Raw genomic sequence first — 16,254 nt, forward strand, 5'->3', positions numbered from 1 at the left:
TGCTGTCCCATGACACAGGCATAGCTCCGTGCCTGCCCCACCTGCATCACTTGCTGTGGCTGCAGCGGTGGTGGTGGCAGCATGGCACGAGTGTGGGGGGCCACGGCCCCTGCCCGCCTTGTCGTGCTCCTCCTACTGATGGCCCTGCGTTCCTGCGAGGTTTGTGCTGCTCCGCTTCGAGCACAGGCAGCAGGTGAGTGGGCAGAGACGGGGCCAAAACTGAAGTTGGGCCGTCGCCACGGCCCTACACCACCCCTCCCTGGGGCTACCTTCCATGGTGGACGTTAGGCAAAGGGTGACGGGCAGCACCGCAGGAGCCAAGCAAGAGCCCGTGGCAGCGCTGTTCCCCAGGGCTGGCTCCAGCCGTGCCGGGCCACGGCTCTGCCGCTTGCTGGCTGGAGCACAGCCTTCATCCTGGGTGATGTCCTGGGGGAGGGCTCTGAAGATGTGTGCTGGGAAAAGCCTGAGCATTTCTGCTCCAGCCTCGTGGTGCTCCCCATAGACGAATCCCAGTTCCCAACACAGAGCCCCGAGCCACAGCCCAGAGGAAGACACAGGTGTGTTTTCCTCCGGTGCTTCGGCGTGACCTTCCTTTGTGTACACCAGAGGCATCCCAGTAAGCAAGTCCCGAGGGGCTGCTGCTTCTTCCATGCGGTCCGTAAGGGTTGTTGCACGTGGCATGGAGAGCGCATTAGGCAAGCTGCCAGGTGGCAGCCAAGAGGTCCTCCCGGCCGCTCTGCAACCGTGAAATCGTGACCTGAGTCTTTCTCCCGCCCCACTACCTGACCCAGCTCCAGTTTCTAAGGGAGAAGAAGACCACAACATCCCCAGCAATGGGAACTTCTCTAATCACTTCTTCTTGATTCTAGATGCTGACATTGGTGGTGAATCGACCAATTCTGCTGGTGGCCTGAATCCAGGTTTTGTGCCTTGGGATCAACCCAGAGGTAGGTTCTGAGTGCCTGTTTTCGTGAAGGCAGAAAAATCTGTGCCCCACTAGCATACAATTTTATTTCAGGTCCTCTCAAGGTCTTCCTAACCTGCTTGTAGCTTGGAGGTCTTGCACAGATCAGTCATGAGTATTTTCTTACTGGGAGAGCTGCCACATTTCAGTGGGAAGGTTACCCCTGCCTCTCTTCAGCTGAGAGAAGCCAGACCTTCTTATCTGGGCCATGTCGTTCCCTGACCCGCCACCCCACCCTGCAGCTCACTGAGGAAAAAGAAGGGCCCGACATGCAGAGGAAGCTCTGCTCTGCTCACTTGTGTCTGATCTCACTTGTCCCTGCAGGCCCTCAAGGTCAACTGGCAGAGTGGAATCTGCTCCCTGAGCCTGGGGTGGAGTCCAGAGGTAAGTCCCCTGTCTTCATTTCCTTGATATTTGTTCATACTTGGTGGAGATAGCTCAGCAAGCTTTCAGCTCTTCACTGGCCAGCGTGAAAATGCTGGTTGAAATGCATGGTGTCCACTGATTCTTGGGTGCTGCGTGCTCCCGGTGCTGCCTTTGTCTCTCTGACTCAGAGGTCTCCCCGTAAGAAAGCCTCAAGGGGGGCTGAATATTGTTCCGTGAGGCCTCTGAGGGCTCTTGCCCATGGCCTGGAGAAAGCATTTTGAAAGCTGCTGAATGCCAGCCAGCAGGTCACCTGGCCCCTCTGCAACCTGGGACCTTTTGTCCTGCATCTGGCTCGCGTGTCACTACCTTGTAGTGCCCCTTGTAGTCACTGTAGGTTACTAAGGAAGAGAGAGGTGGCCACGTGCAATGGGAACGTTTCTCATCTGCCCTTGATGACAGCTGTGTCCGTAGGCAGTGGCTTGTCGAAGCCTCGGCTCAAGCTGTTCGAAGAGACTCAGGGCAATCCCACAGTTCAGTCACTGGAAGGAAATAGGTCTTCCCCTTCCCATCCCCATTCCCTTTCCCTGGGCAGTTCCACACATGGTTATGTTTTAATAGCACGGCGCCACTGCAGGCACCCAGCAATTGTTTTCAAGGTGCTCCTGCCTTGAAGAGAGAGAAGAGGGTTGTAAAGTAGTCCCCTGTCACTCCCATCTGAAGAAGTATGTGGACAGGTTTGACAACAACTGCTGTGTCCTGTGTGTCTTTACAGATGTGAACGGTGGAGAATGGGATCCAGCTTCCCAGCTGGGTTCCAGGGCAGACGGTCTGGCGGATCGCATGGGTATGTCATGGCTTTTTACTTCCTTTGAGAGCTGCCAGCTCAAAGCTCTAATGTCAGCCAGGCACGTCTGAAGGCATGAGAATCCAGACGTGCCTTTGCGTGCCCTGCCATTGCGTGATTCCCCGATACCACCTGCCCCTCAGTGATGCCGTTATGCAGTTGTAATATGTAGATTGCAGTGTATGATGGAAAGTTCTTGTGGTTCTTTGGTTGCAGACGTGCCTCCACAGAGGGCACTGCCAGATCCTCGACTGGCGTCCCGCTGGCATCCCAGAGGTGGGTAGTCTGCCTTCATTGACTTCACCAGAAAGAGCACTCACATCAGAAATCGGTTTGCCTGAAATTTATCTTGAAACTTTCCGTGAAGGTCCTGAGAGATGGAATGAGGAACTGAAGACAGGAAAATATTCCCCTGTCCTGAAGGAAATGAAGGAGGATTTGGAGAAGGCAGTCCCTGGTGCGTATATTTCCATCTGTTCACCAAAAGACTTGGGAAGCTGAGGTTCTATGTATATTCGTGGGCAAACTGTAGCATGCACAGCAGGAAGGGATGGATCAGAGCCTTGCTGTGGTGCTGCTCCTGCGTCTGAACCGGCTGCAGTTTTTTCCCATTCCCTCTGAAAGAAGGCATTTAGCATCATCTTGCAGCTTGTCAAAAGCGCACAGCGTGCACTGTGAACAACAAACTCACCTGCAACGTGCCAGTCTCCCAGCAGGCCAGGTTTTGCTGTCCATGCAACAGAACTGGAAAGCGTGTAGCATTTTTTTTTTTTTTTCAATGAATGACACTTTCAGACTGGTGACGAGGCGCACCGCAAAAAGCCCAGACTTTGTTTCAAAATTTTCTTGCTGTATCTTCAGAAGTAGTGCCTCCTGAAGATACCATCTTCCTGATGAGGAGCAGTTACTTACAATGCCATGCTCCTGCCTTCTTTCGAAAGAGGCAGATGGAGAGCCTGTGCAGATGAGGAAGGCAGCAGTCTCGCGCTGCCCATCTCTCGGAAAGAAACAGAGAACACGCAAGCAACTGGTCACGCAGTTAAAGGTCACTCACAGAGCTCTGTGGCTGTGGCTGCATGTTGTACAACTCCCACTGCACCCAGTTCCCAGGGACTTGTCCCATGAGGCACAAGGCATAACAGAAGCCTAGAGTGGGATCCCTCCTGTGAACCGAGGCCCGGGGGGATTCACTGGCCCACACAGATGGGGCACTGGCATTGAGGGATCCTTCTGTTCCTTCTCATGGATAGGTCGCCGAAAGGGAGGAGCATTCTGGTTTTAGTTTTCTTTCCAAATGAATTGTGACTTCATAGCGGCTTTGCAGAAGGGAAGGGAGGTTGTGGGTCAGGCTGAGTGATGTACGTGAAGTGCCGTGCCTTGCAAAGCTGTCTTTGCCGGCCACTTCAGCCCTCAGCTGCTCCCAGTGCCTTCTGCAGAGCTGGCAGCCATGGTGCAGTTGAGTTTAGAGCTGGCGTGAGCTCCAGGGGGACCCAGTTCCTCTGGGTAGCTCCACACAGTGTTAGATTTGTACAATTGTGGTTCCCCACGTGGGCACCCAGGATCTGTTTCCAGGCTGCTCCTGTGTGGAAGGGAGAGAACAGCGTCATGAAGGCATCTCCTGTTTTAGCTGCATGCTCTGTCATTCTGATGGGCAGAACGTCTAAGTAGAGTCGCTCTGTCCTGTGCTTGCTTGCAGGTGTGACTGGAAGTGAAGGTCATCCAGCTTCCCCTCTGAGTCCCAGGACCGAAACTCTGGCAGATCACACGGGTATGCCATGGCTTTTTAGTTCCTTTGAGAGCTGCCAGCCCACAGGCCAAATGTCGGCCAGGTCTCTCGGCAGGTGTGAGAGCGGAGTCCTGCGCGTGTCTGCCCTTCCCTTGCACCATCCCCTGGTATGCTGCACTGTGCTCCACAGTGATGCCGTTGCGTAGGGAAACTTTTCATGGGTCCTGGGCTGCAGAAGTGCCCCCAGGGAGGGCCTTGCCGTGTCCTCGGCACAGGAGATGTAACTTCATGCGTTCTGTTCAGGTCCAAAAAGAGGAAAGGATACATCTAGAAGAGGGCATTACACCTGGTGGTCATCCCCTGTCCTAAGGAAACCCGTGATGAAAATAGGGAAGGCTGAGCGTGGCGGGACTAAAGCGACTGACCAGGAGACTGTGCAGAAGGAGCCGCTGCAGAAGGGCAGCAGTGACACACAGCCAGTCTCTGACCAAAAACCTCAGGCAGAAGAAGCAGCTGGTTTGCCAGGTAATTTCAGTCCCATGGTCATCCGGTGTCACCAACCAGAATCACTGTGTGCCACCAGGCTCTTCCTGCCTGCCCTTGCACACCAGGCCAGCAGCCAAACCTGAGCGTGTTACTGCAGAGCACATGCTACAAAGGAGCCCGAGGGCGATGAGCCCTGCGTGGAAGGAGCCTGCAGGAGTGTTTCTCCACTGGGCTGGCTCCAGCTGTGCCTTGTGCTGGCTGGAGGCCGACCTTCAGCCTGGGGGATGTCCTGGGGGAGAGCTCAGGACATGCGTGCTGGGGAAAGTGTGAGGGTTTCTGCTCTGCAGCGCTCCCCACGGACAAAGCCCAGCCCCCAGGGCAGAGCCCCGGCCCTCAGCCCAGAGGAATGGATGGGCAGTGCCGGTGCAGCCTCTCCCTACCCAACGGGAAGTGGAAGCAACCCTTCTTGTCCTCTGGTGCTTATACACCAGAGACGGAGGTACCCGCTGATGAAAAAGGAAATCTCTCGGCTCCATGGAGCGCACTGGGAGATCATCTGCATTGCAGATGACAGTAACCTGCGGCACTGTCTGGGTTCTTCCAGGGGTGGATGCTGGGAAAATCACGAAGGCTGCCGTTGGCAAAGAGCTAAAAAAGCGCCACATGCTAGTGATTGCTGTGGTCCCAGCCGTGCTGCTGTCCGTGCTGACGCTGGCCTGTATTCCTATGCTATGGATGCTATGGAAAAAATATCGGTGAGTTGACTTTTCCCCAAGGCACTGTATCGCTGCATTTGGCTACAAAGTGTTTGTGGTGACAGGATCCTGATGGCCAAATCAGCTGCTGGCAGTACACTGCCAGGATTTATGTTGCAAGGCCTTTCAAGCATCCCCTCGCTTCCTATCAGTGAGCAGTGCTTTCTGAAACTCATTCCCACAGGGCACGCAAGAGAGAACGGGCAGCTGCAGGACAAGCTCATCCTGACAGCGACTGGGAGAGCGATCGGAATGGAGGCAAAGGCGGAGCGGAGCTGGGGGAGGCTGGAAAGGAGGATGCACTCGACCAAGGAAACAACTCCTCCACCCCATTCTCCTGGGCCTTTGAAGAAGAATTTGCCCAGCTGTGCAGCAGAATCAGCACGGACCCCTCCCTTCAGCCCACATGTCCCAGCAGCTCTCCCACGGACAACATCTCAGAATTCCGTTGATACCAACAGCCCTTAGGATTCTCCTGAGCCATCCAGTGCCCCTGTTACCGGTGCTGAGGGCTCAGGTTCATTGAAAATTCCATCTTTGACACCAATAAAAACATCCTATTCCAAAGCTGCTGCTGTGACCATTGCCATTGGGTTCTAGCATAGGGCTGGGGCCAGCACTTGGTGCAAGGGAAGCAGTCGGAGAGCCGCACGCCAGGGAGGGCCTCCTTGGGCCCAGCCTCAGCTTGCTTGTCTAACTGGACGGTCACCCAAGCTCCCAGCAGAGCAGGGAATGCTGGGGAGGCTTGGTACGTGAAGAGGCATCCTTGAGCTCCTCTTCAGAGCTATGCCCTGAATGAGGGCACACAGGGAGGCAGGGAAGGAGGCCTCCAGCACTTGGAAGGAAGGGCCTTCCAGCACTGAGCACATCCAGGAGAACCAACATGGCAGCAGAGGCTGGCGGTACAATGAAGCTGTACCGTGAGGCTGCAGCAAATGCAACGGTACAGAGAAACTGCACAGGGTAATTGTTGATGCCTTCCGGAGAGCAGGCGACAGCAGTGCTGTCCAGCTGGACAGTGAGGGCAGTGAGTGCAGCTGGAGTGCTGAGAGAATGCCTGAGAGAGCGCACTTTGGGGTCGGCTCCCCACAGCTGAGCAGACGCAGGGTTGCGGCCTGCGGCACCTGCAGCAGCCGCCTCCTGTGCCTTCCCCGTGCTCACAGGAAGGCCGGAGCCGGGAAGGATTCTGCAGCTGGGGCAGGACAACGCCGGCTATATGTACGGACTGGGGGAAGAGGGGCTGCGGAAGAGCTCTGTGGAAAGGGACCTGGGGCTTCTGGTTGGTGACAGGTTGAACGTGGGTCAACTGCACGCCCTGGTCAAGCAGGCGGTAATACAGGCCGACTGCATCCTGTTGGGCAAAAGGCACGGCACTGCTGGCTGATCAAGAGAAGAAATTATCTTGCTCTGCCCTGTGCTGGGCGGCCTCAGCTCAACTCCCGTGTGCAGTTTTGGGTGCCACAATATAGCAAAGACTGAAAAGTTGGGGGAGGGAGTGCCCAGAGGAGGGCATCAAAGATGGTGGAAGTCTAGAGGGAAATACGTGTGAGGTCACTTGGTTTGTTCTGCTTAGAGAACAGGATATCTGCAGAGAAGGACCTGGGGGTTCTGGTGGACAGCAGGCTGGCCCTGAGCCAGCAGCGTGCCCTTGGGCCAAGAAGGCCAATGGTATCCTGGGGCACATCAAAAAGAGCGTGACCAGCAGGCCAAGGGAGGTGATCCGCTCCCTCTGCTCTGCTCTGCTCTGCTCTGCTCAGCTGAGGCCACATCTAGAATACCGTGTCCAGTTCTGGGCTCCCCAGATCAAAAAAGGCAGGGATCTCCTAGAAGGAGTCTGGCAGAGGGCCACAAAGATGATGAAGGACCTGGAGCACATCCCTGATGAGGAAAGGCTGACCAAGCTGGGTCTGTTCAGCCTGGGCAAAAGAAGACTGGGGAGGGGACGTCTGATTCATGTTGATTAATACCTAAAGGGAGCTGGGAGGCAAGTGGATGAGGCCAGGCTCTTCTCGGTGGTGTGTCGCAGTAGGACGAGGAGCGGAGGCCCAAAACTTGAACATAGGAAGTTCCATACAAGCGTGTGGAAGAACTTTTTACGGTAAGGGTGACGGAGAACTGGAACAGGTTGCCCAGACAGGTTCTGGAGTCTCCTTCTATGGAGATATCCAAGATGTGCCTGGATGCCTACCTGTGCGACCTACTGTAGGGAACCTGCTTTAGCAGGGGGGTTGGACTCAATGATCTCTTGAGGTCCCTTCCAAGCCCTGCAATTCTGTGATTCTGTGATATCAAGAGCTAATCTCAGGGTGGTCTACAGCTTCCTCACAAAGGGAAATAGGGAAGAAGACACTGACCGCTTCTCTCTGGTGACCAGCGATGGGACCTGAGGGAACTGCATGAAGCATCAATGGGGGAAATTCAGAATGGATATTAGGAAAAGGTTCTTCACTGAGAGAGAGGGTGGTCACTCTTCTGGGAGCTGGCATGAGCTGTCAGCTCCGGGATTTTCCTTCAGGAGATCACACATTGTCAGGGCTTCCCTCAGGCTGCCGGGAACAGCACGTGCAGCAGCAACGGTCACAACCTGCGTGGCTCACGCAGCCCCAAGAGTAGAGGCCTTGCACAGAGATCTGGTCAAACTAGAGGGCAATCACCAAACATAGGAAATTTAACAAGAGGAACTGTGGGAATACAAGAAAAACTGCTCAGAGCAGAAGCTGTGGAGCAAGATAAACAGCAAGCAACCACGGGATTCTGCACCTGGGACAGGGCAATCCTGCGCAGATACTGAAGGAAGAGATGTAGCACTACTGACTAAAGTAAATGAGGCATTAGGCTGTGCAGAAATGTAGCTTTCCCCTCATTGCTAGATGCCGCCCAAGAAGCACCACCTAGAACTGGATGAATGGATGAACGAAGGAGGGAGAGAAGCCGGGCCCAGAAAATTAGATTGGTCAGAAAGGACAATTAGAGTTGGAAATGTGTGCGGACGGGGTCATGGCAACACGTAAAAACTACGGGATTGAAGGTAACAAGGTTCCTCCGAGGAGACGCTCAGCTTGAGCTGTAAATCTCAAGACCTGCAAATAAATGAGGATGAAGGACAGTCAATCTGATCTGTGGAAAGCAGAAGTCGGGGCTTGAACCAGACTATGTTGGAGGTGGCAGCAGCGTGATTCCTCCAACGCAAGGTGGCAGGAGGGCAGCTGCTGCCGCAGTTTCCAGAGACCCAGGTGGGACCCCGTAGGTGATGGCCGTCAGACCCTCTTGCCACCAGACGTCCAGCTGCCAGCAGTGGGTGAGCTCACTGGGACTTTGCGGACGGGAGGTGCAAACCGGCGAGTCTTACATTGCCACTACTAAGTTCAGGTATGGAAGCACACTAACAATGGGAAAAACGCCTGGTGTAGGCAAGGGGATGTCCTTAGGCAAGGTACTGGAAAACTGAAAGAAAATAGGTGAAACTGCAGATCTGTTGATAAAAATGGAAGCACATGACACTAGACTTGGCAGGTTTGTGAGAGGGTCTACCTCTCTGTGTTTGTATTTCAGCATTCATCCTTTGTACTAGAGAGGCTTTATCCGCATGGCTTGCTGAACTGCAGCACGTTTCACATGCGTGGGTAACCTGTGCAATAGCGTCCTGGATCCAGACCACGTTTCAATATCACATCTCGTCCTCGGTGGCCCGAGGTGTCATGGGCACTCCGAGCTGGAAAGCATTCCCTCTCGGGGTTGTCGAGGCACTATAAAAGTTTGCCAAGCAAAGTTGTGGGTGCCCTGTCCCTGGACGCGTTCAAGGCCAGGCTAGAGGGAGCTCTGGGCAGGCTGACTCAGCGGGTGGTATCCCTGCCCACGGCAGCGGGGTTGGAGGTAAAAGCTCTTTGACGTCCCTTCCTACCCCAGCCGTTCCATGATTCCGTGTTTCTATGATGTAAGCACCGGCCCCAGCAGCCCTGGTGCAGCGCATCAGGAGAGGGGTGGGGAGCCTCCACCCGAGGTTCCACCCGGCTTCACGGGGCCGTGAGGTCACAATGCGCAGAGCTGTGATGTCACAAGGCCCAGCTGTGATGCTGTCCCATGACACAGGCATAGCTCCGTGCCTGCCCCACCTGCATCACTTGCTGTGGCTGCAGCGGTGGTGGTGGCAGCATGGCACGAGTGTGGGGGGCCACGGCCCCTGCCCGCCTTGTCGTGCTCCTCCTACTGATGGCCCTGCGTTCCTGCGAGGTTTGTGCTGCTCCGCTTCGAGCACAGGCAGCAGGTGAGTGGGCAGAGACGGGGCCAAAACTGAAGTTGGGCCGTCGCCACGGCCCTACACCACCCCTCCCTGGGGCTACCTTCCATGGTGGACGTTAGGCAAAGGGTGACGGGCAGCACCGCAGGAGCCAAGCAAGAGCCCGTGGCAGCGCTGTTCCCCAGGGCTGGCTCCAGCCGTGCCGGGCCACGGCTCTGCCGCTTGCTGGCTGGAGCACAGCCTTCATCCTGGGTGATGTCCTGGGGGAGGGCTCTGAAGATGTGTGCTGGGAAAAGCCTGAGCATTTCTGCTCCAGCCTCGTGGTGCTCCCCATAGACGAATCCCAGTTCCCAACACAGAGCCCCGAGCCACAGCCCAGAGGAAGACACAGGTGTGTTTTCCTCCGGTGCTTCGGCGTGACCTTCCTTTGTGTACACCAGAGGCATCCCAGTAAGCAAGTCCCGAGGGGCTGCTGCTTCTTCCATGCGGTCCGTAAGGGTTGTTGCACGTGGCATGGAGAGCGCATTAGGCAAGCTGCCAGGTGGCAGCCAAGAGGTCCTCCCGGCCGCTCTGCAACCGTGAAATCGTGACCTGAGTCTTTCTCCCGCCCCACTACCTGACCCAGCTCCAGTTTCTAAGGGAGAAGAAGACCACAACATCCCCAGCAATGGGAACTTCTCTAATCACTTCTTCTTGATTCTAGATGCTGACATTGGTGGTGAATCGACCAATTCTGCTGGTGGCCTGAATCCAGGTTTTGTGCCTTGGGATCAACCCAGAGGTAGGTTCTGAGTGCCTGTTTTCGTGAAGGCAGAAAAATCTGTGCCCCACTAGCATACAATTTTATTTCAGGTCCTCTCAAGGTCTTCCTAACCTGCTTGTAGCTTGGAGGTCTTGCACAGATCAGTCATGAGTATTTTCTTACTGGGAGAGCTGCCACATTTCAGTGGGAAGGTTACCCCTGCCTCTCTTCAGCTGAGAGAAGCCAGACCTTCTTATCTGGGCCATGTCGTTCCCTGCCCCGCCACCCCACCCTGCAGCTCACTGAGGAAAAAGAAGGGCCCGACATGCAGAGGAAGCTCTGCTCTGCTCACTTGTGTCTGATCTCACTTGTCCCTGCAGGCTCTCAAGGTCAACTGGCAGAGTGGAATCTGCTCCCTGAGCCTGGGGTGGAGTCCAGAGGTAAGTCCCCTGTCTTCATTTCCTTGATATTTGTTCATACTTGGTAGAGATAGCTCAGCAAGCTTTCAGCTCTTCACTGGCCAGCGTGAAAATGCTGGTTGAAATGCATGGTGTCCACTGATTCTTGGGTGCTGCGTGCTCCCGGTGCTGCCTTTGTCTCTCTGACTCAGAGGTCTCCCCGTAAGAAAGCCTCAAGGGGGGCTGAATATTGTTCCGTGAGGCCTCTGAGGGCTCTTGCCCATGGCCTGGAGAAAGCATTTTGAAAGCTGCTGAATGCCAGCCAGCAGGTCACCTGGCCCCTCTGCAACTTGGGACCTTTTGTCCTGCATCTGGCTCGCGTGTCACTACCTTGTAGTGCCCCTTGTAGTCACTGTAGGTTACTAAGGAAGAGAGAGGTGGCCACGTGCAATGGGAACGTTTCTCATCTGCCCTTGATGACAGCTGTGTCCGTAGGCAGTGGCTTGTCGAAGCCTCGGCTCAAGCTGTTCGAAGAGACTCAGGGCAATCCCACAGTTCAGTCACTGGAAGGAAATAGGTCTTCCCCTTCCCATCCCCATTCCCTTTCCCTGGGCAGTTCCACACATGGTTATGTTTTAATAGCACGGCGCCACTGCAGGCACCCAGCAATTGTTTTCAAGGTGCTCCTGCCTTGAAGAGAGAGAAGAGGGTTGTAAAGTAGTCCCCTGTCACTCCCATCTGAAGAAGTATGTGGACAGGTTTGACAACAACTGCTGTGTCCTGTGTGTCTTTACAGATGTGAACGGTGGAGAATGGGATCCAGCTTCCCAGCTGGGTTCCAGGGCAGACGGTCTGGCGGATCGCATGGGTATGTCATGGCTTTTTACTTCCTTTGAGAGCTGCCAGCTCAAAGCTCTAATGTCAGCCAGGCACGTCTGAAGGCATGAGAATCCAGACGTGCCTTTGCGTGCCCTGCCATTGCGTGATTCCCCGATACCACCTGCCCCTCAGTGATGCCGTTATGCAGTTGTAATATGTAGATTGCAGTGTATGATGGAAAGTTCTTGTGGTTCTTTGGTTGCAGACGTGCCTCCACAGAGGGCACTGCCAGATCCTCGACTGGCGTCCCGCTGGCATCCCAGAGGTGGGTAGTCTGCCTTCATTGACTTCACCAGAAAGAGCACTCACATCAGAAATCGGTTTGCCTGAAATTTATCTTGAAACTTTCCGTGAAGGTCCTGAGAGATGGAATGAGGAACTGAAGACAGGAAAATATTCCCCTGTCCTGAAGGAAATGAAGGAGGATTTGGAGAAGGCAGTCCCTGGTGCGTATATTTCCATCTGTTCACCAAAAGACTTGGGAAGCTGAGGTTCTATGTATATTCGTGGGCAAACTGTAGCATGCACAGCAGGAAGGGATGGATCAGAGCCTTGCTGTGGTGCTGCTCCTGCGTCTGAACCGGCTGCAGTTTTTTCCCATTCCCTCTGAAAGAAGGCATTTAGCATCATCTTGCAGCTTGTCAAAAGCACACAGCGTGCACTGTGAACAACAAACTCACCTGCAACGTGCCAGTCTCCCAGCAGGCCAGGTTTTGCTGTCCATGCAACAGAACTGGAAAGCGTGTAGCATTTTTTTTTTTTTTTCAATGAATGACACTTTCAGACTGGTGACGAGGCGCACCGCAAAAAGCCCAGACTTTGTTTCAAAATTTTCTTGCTGTATCTTCAGAAGTAGTGCCTCCTGAAGATACCATCTTCCTGATGAGGAGCAGTTACTTACAATGCCATGCTCCTGCCTTCTTTCGAAAGAGGCAGATGGAGAGCCTGTGCAGATGAGGAAGGCAGCAGTCTCGCGCTGCCCATCTCTCGGAAAGAAACAGAGAACACGCAAGCAACTGGTCACGCAGTTAAAGGTCACTCACAGAGCTCTGTGGCTGTGGCTGCATGTTGTACAACTCCCACTGCACCCAGTTCCCAGGGACTTGTCCCATGAGGCACAAGGCATAACAGAAGCCTAGAGTGGGATCCCTCCTGTGAACCGAGGCCCGGGGGGATTCACTGGCCCACACAGATGGGGCACTGGCATTGAGGGATCCTTCTGTTCCTTCTCATGGATAGGTCGCCGAAAGGGAGGAGCATTCTGGTTTTAGTTTTCTTTCCAAATGAATTGTGACTTCATAGCGGCTTTGCAGAAGGGAAGGGAGGTTGTGGGTCAGGCTGAGTGATGTACGTGAAGTGCCGTGCCTTGCAAAGCTGTCTTTGCCGGCCACTTCAGCCCTCAGCTGCTCCCAGTGCCTTCTGCAGAGCTGGCAGCCATGGTGCAGTTGAGTTTAGAGCTGGCCTGAGCTCCAGGGGGACCCAGTTCCTCTGGGTAGCTCCACACAGTGTTAGATTTGTACAATTGTGGTTCCCCACGTGGGCACCCAGGATCTGTTTCCAGGCTGCTCCTGTGTGGAAGGGAGAGAACAGCGTCATGAAGGCATCTCCTGTTTTAGCTGCATGCTCTGTCATTCTGATGGGCAGAACGTCTAAGTAGAGTCGCTCTGTCCTGTGCTTGCTTGCAGGTGTGACTGGAAGTGAAGGTCATCCAGCTTCCCCTCTGAGTCCCAGGACCGAAACTCTGGCAGATCACACGGGTATGCCATGGCTTTTTAGTTCCTTTGAGAGCTGCCAGCCCACAGGCCAAATGTCGGCCAGGTCTCTCGGCAGGTGTGAGAGCGGAGTCCTGCGCGTGTCTGCCCTTCCCTTGCACCATCCCCTGGTATGCTGCACTGTGCTCCACAGTGATGCCGTTGCGTAGGGAAACTTTTCATGGGTCCTGGGCTGCAGAAGTGCCCCCAGGGAGGGCCTTGCCGTGTCCTCGGCACAGGAGATGTAACTTCATGCGTTCTGTTCAGGTCCAAAAAGAGGAAAGGATACATCTAGAAGAGGGCATTACACCTGGTGGTCATCCCCTGTCCTAAGGAAACCCGTGATGAAAATAGGGAAGGCTGAGCGTGGCGGGACTAAAGCGACTGACCAGGAGACTGTGCAGAAGGAGCCGCTGCAGAAGGGCAGCAGTGACACACAGCCAGTCTCTGACCAAAAACCTCAGGCAGAAGAAGCAGCTGGTTTGCCAGGTAATTTCAGTCCCATGGTCATCCGGTGTCACCAACCAGAATCACTGTGTGCCACCAGGCTCTTCCTGCCTGCCCTTGCACACCAGGCCAGCAGCCAAACCTGAGCGTGTTACTGCAGAGCACATGCTACAAAGGAGCCCGAGGGCGATGAGCCCTGCGTGGAAGGAGCCTGCAGGAGTGTTTCTCCACTGGGCTGGCTCCAGCTGTGCCTTGTGCTGGCTGGAGGCCGACCTTCAGCCTGGGGGATGTCCTGGGGGAGAGCTCAGGACATGCGTGCTGGGGAAAGTGTGAGGGTTTCTGCTCTGCAGCGCTCCCCACGGACAAAGCCCAGCCCCCAGGGCAGAGCCCCGGCCCTCAGCCCAGAGGAATGGATGGGCAGTGCCGGTGCAGCCTCTCCCTACCCAACGGGAAGTGGAAGCAACCCTTCTTGTCCTCTGGTGCTTATACACCAGAGACGGAGGTACCCGCTGATGAAAAAGGAAATCTCTCGGCTCCATGGAGCGCACTGGGAGATCATCTGCATTGCAGATGACAGTAACCTGCGGCACTGTCTGGGTTCTTCCAGGGGTGGATGCTGGGAAAATCACGAAGGCTGCCGTTGGCAAAGAGCTAAAAAAGCGCCACATGCTAGTGATTGCTGTGGTCCCAGCCGTGCTGCTGTCCGTGCTGACGCTGGCCTGTATTCCTATGCTATGGATGCTATGGAAAAAATATCGGTGAGTTGACTTTTCCCCAAGGCACTGTATCGCTGCATTTGGCTACAAAGTGTTTGTGGTGACAGGATCCTGATGGCCAAATCAGCTGCTGGCAGTACACTGCCAGGATTTATGTTGCAAGGCCTTTCAAGCATCCCCTCACTTCCTATCAGTGAGCAGTGCTTTCTGAAACTCATTCCCACAGGGCACGCAAGAGAGAACGGGCAGCTGCAGGACAAGCTCATCCTGACAGCGACTGGGAGAGCGATCGGAATGGAGGCAAAGGCGGAGCGGAGCTGGGGGAGGCTGGAAAGGAGGATGCACTCGACCAAGGAAACAACTCCTCCACCCCATTCTCCTGGGCCTTTGAAGAAGAATTTGCCCAGCTGTGCAGCAGAATCAGCACGGACCCCTCCCTTCAGCCCACATGTCCCAGCAGCTCTCCCACGGACAACATCTCAGAATTCCGTTGATACCAACAGCCCTTAGGATTCTCCTGAGCCATCCAGTGCCCCTGTTACCGGTGCTGAGGGCTCAGGTTCATTGAAAATTCCATCTTTGACACCAATAAAAACATCCTATTCCAAAGCTGCTGCTGTGACCATTGCCATTGGGTTCTAGCATAGGGCTGGGGCCAGCACTTGGTGCAAGGGAAGCAGTCGGAGAGCCGCACGCCAGGGAGGGCCTCCTTGGGCCCAGCCTCAGCTTGCTTGTCTAACTGGACGGTCACCCAAGCTCCCAGCAGAGCAGGGAATGCTGGGGAGGCTTGGTACGTGAAGAGGCGTCCTTGAGCTCCTCTTCAGAGCTATGCCCTGAATGAGGGCACACAGGGAGGCAGGGAAGGAGGCCTCCAGCACTTGGAAGGAAGGGCCTTCCAGCACTGAGCACATCCAGGAGAACCAACATGGCAGCAGAGGCTGGCGGTACAATGAAGCTGTACCGTGAGGCTGCAGCAAATGCAACGGTACAGAGAAACTGCACAGGGTAATTGTTGATGCCTTCCGGAGAGCAGGCGACAGCAGTGCTGTCCAGCTGGACAGTGAGGGCAGTGAGTGCAGCTGGAGTGCTGAGAGACTGCCTGAGAGAGCGCACTTTGGGGTCGGCTCCCCACAGCTGAGCAGACGCAGGGTTGCGGCCTGCGGCACCTGCAGCAGCCGCCTCCTGTGCCTTCCCTGTGCTCACAGGAAGGCCGGAGCCGGGAAGGATTCTGCAGCTGGGGCAGGACAACGCCGGCTATATGTACGGACTGGGGGAAGAGGGGCTGCGGAAGAGCTCTGTGGAAAGGGACCTGGGGCTTCTGGTTGGTGACAGGTTGAACGTGGGTCAACTGCACGCCCTGGTCAAGCAGGCGGTAATACAGGCCGACTGCATCCTGTTGGGCAAAAGGCACGGCACTGCTGGCTGATCAAGAGAAGAAATTATCTTGCTCTGCCCTGTGCTGGGCGGCCTCAGCTCAACTCCCGTGTGCAGTTTTGGGTGCCACAATATAGCAAAGACTGAAAAGTTGGGGGAGGGAGTGCCCAGAGGAGGGCATCAAAGATGGTGGAAGTCTAGAGGGCAATACGTGTGAGGTCACTTGGTTTGTTCTGCTTAGAGAACAGGATATCTGCAGAGAAGGACCTGGGGGTTCTGGTGGACAGCAGGCTGGCCCTGAGCCAGCAGCGTGCCCTTGGGCCAAGAAGGCCAATGGTATCCTGGGGCACATCAAAAAGAGCGTGACCAGCAGGCCAAGGGAGGTGATCCGCTCCCTCTGCTCTGCTCTGCTCTGCTCTGCTCAGCTGAGGCCACATCTAGAATACCATGTCCAGTTCTGGGCTCCCCAGATCAAAAAAGGCAGGGATCTCCTAGAAGGAGTCTGGCAGAGGGCCACAAAGATGATGAAGGACCTGGAGCACATCCCTGATGAGGAAAGGCTGACCAAG

The 16,254-nt window shown here is 55.1% G+C and overlaps 1 protein-coding gene across 1 annotated transcript; it reads left to right on the forward strand.

Moving 5' to 3' along the window:
* Positions 1-4,106, forward strand: LOC149915711 (uncharacterized). The gene is made up of 7 exons (XM_090151778.1): positions 1-193; positions 870-947; positions 1,289-1,348; positions 2,103-2,174; positions 2,391-2,450; positions 2,542-2,631; positions 3,871-4,106. Exons 1-7 carry the CDS (start codon positions 82-84, stop codon positions 4,104-4,106), a joined length of 708 nt encoding a protein of 235 aa, XP_090007904.1. The 5' UTR covers positions 1-81.
* The last annotated feature ends 12,148 nt before the right edge of the window (positions 4,107-16,254 follow it).

Source organism: Phasianus colchicus, chromosome 16 (assembly GCF_987193195.1).
Source record: "Phasianus colchicus chromosome 16, bPhaCol1.hap1.1, whole genome shotgun sequence".
NCBI lineage: Eukaryota > Metazoa > Chordata > Aves > Galliformes > Phasianidae > Phasianus > Phasianus colchicus.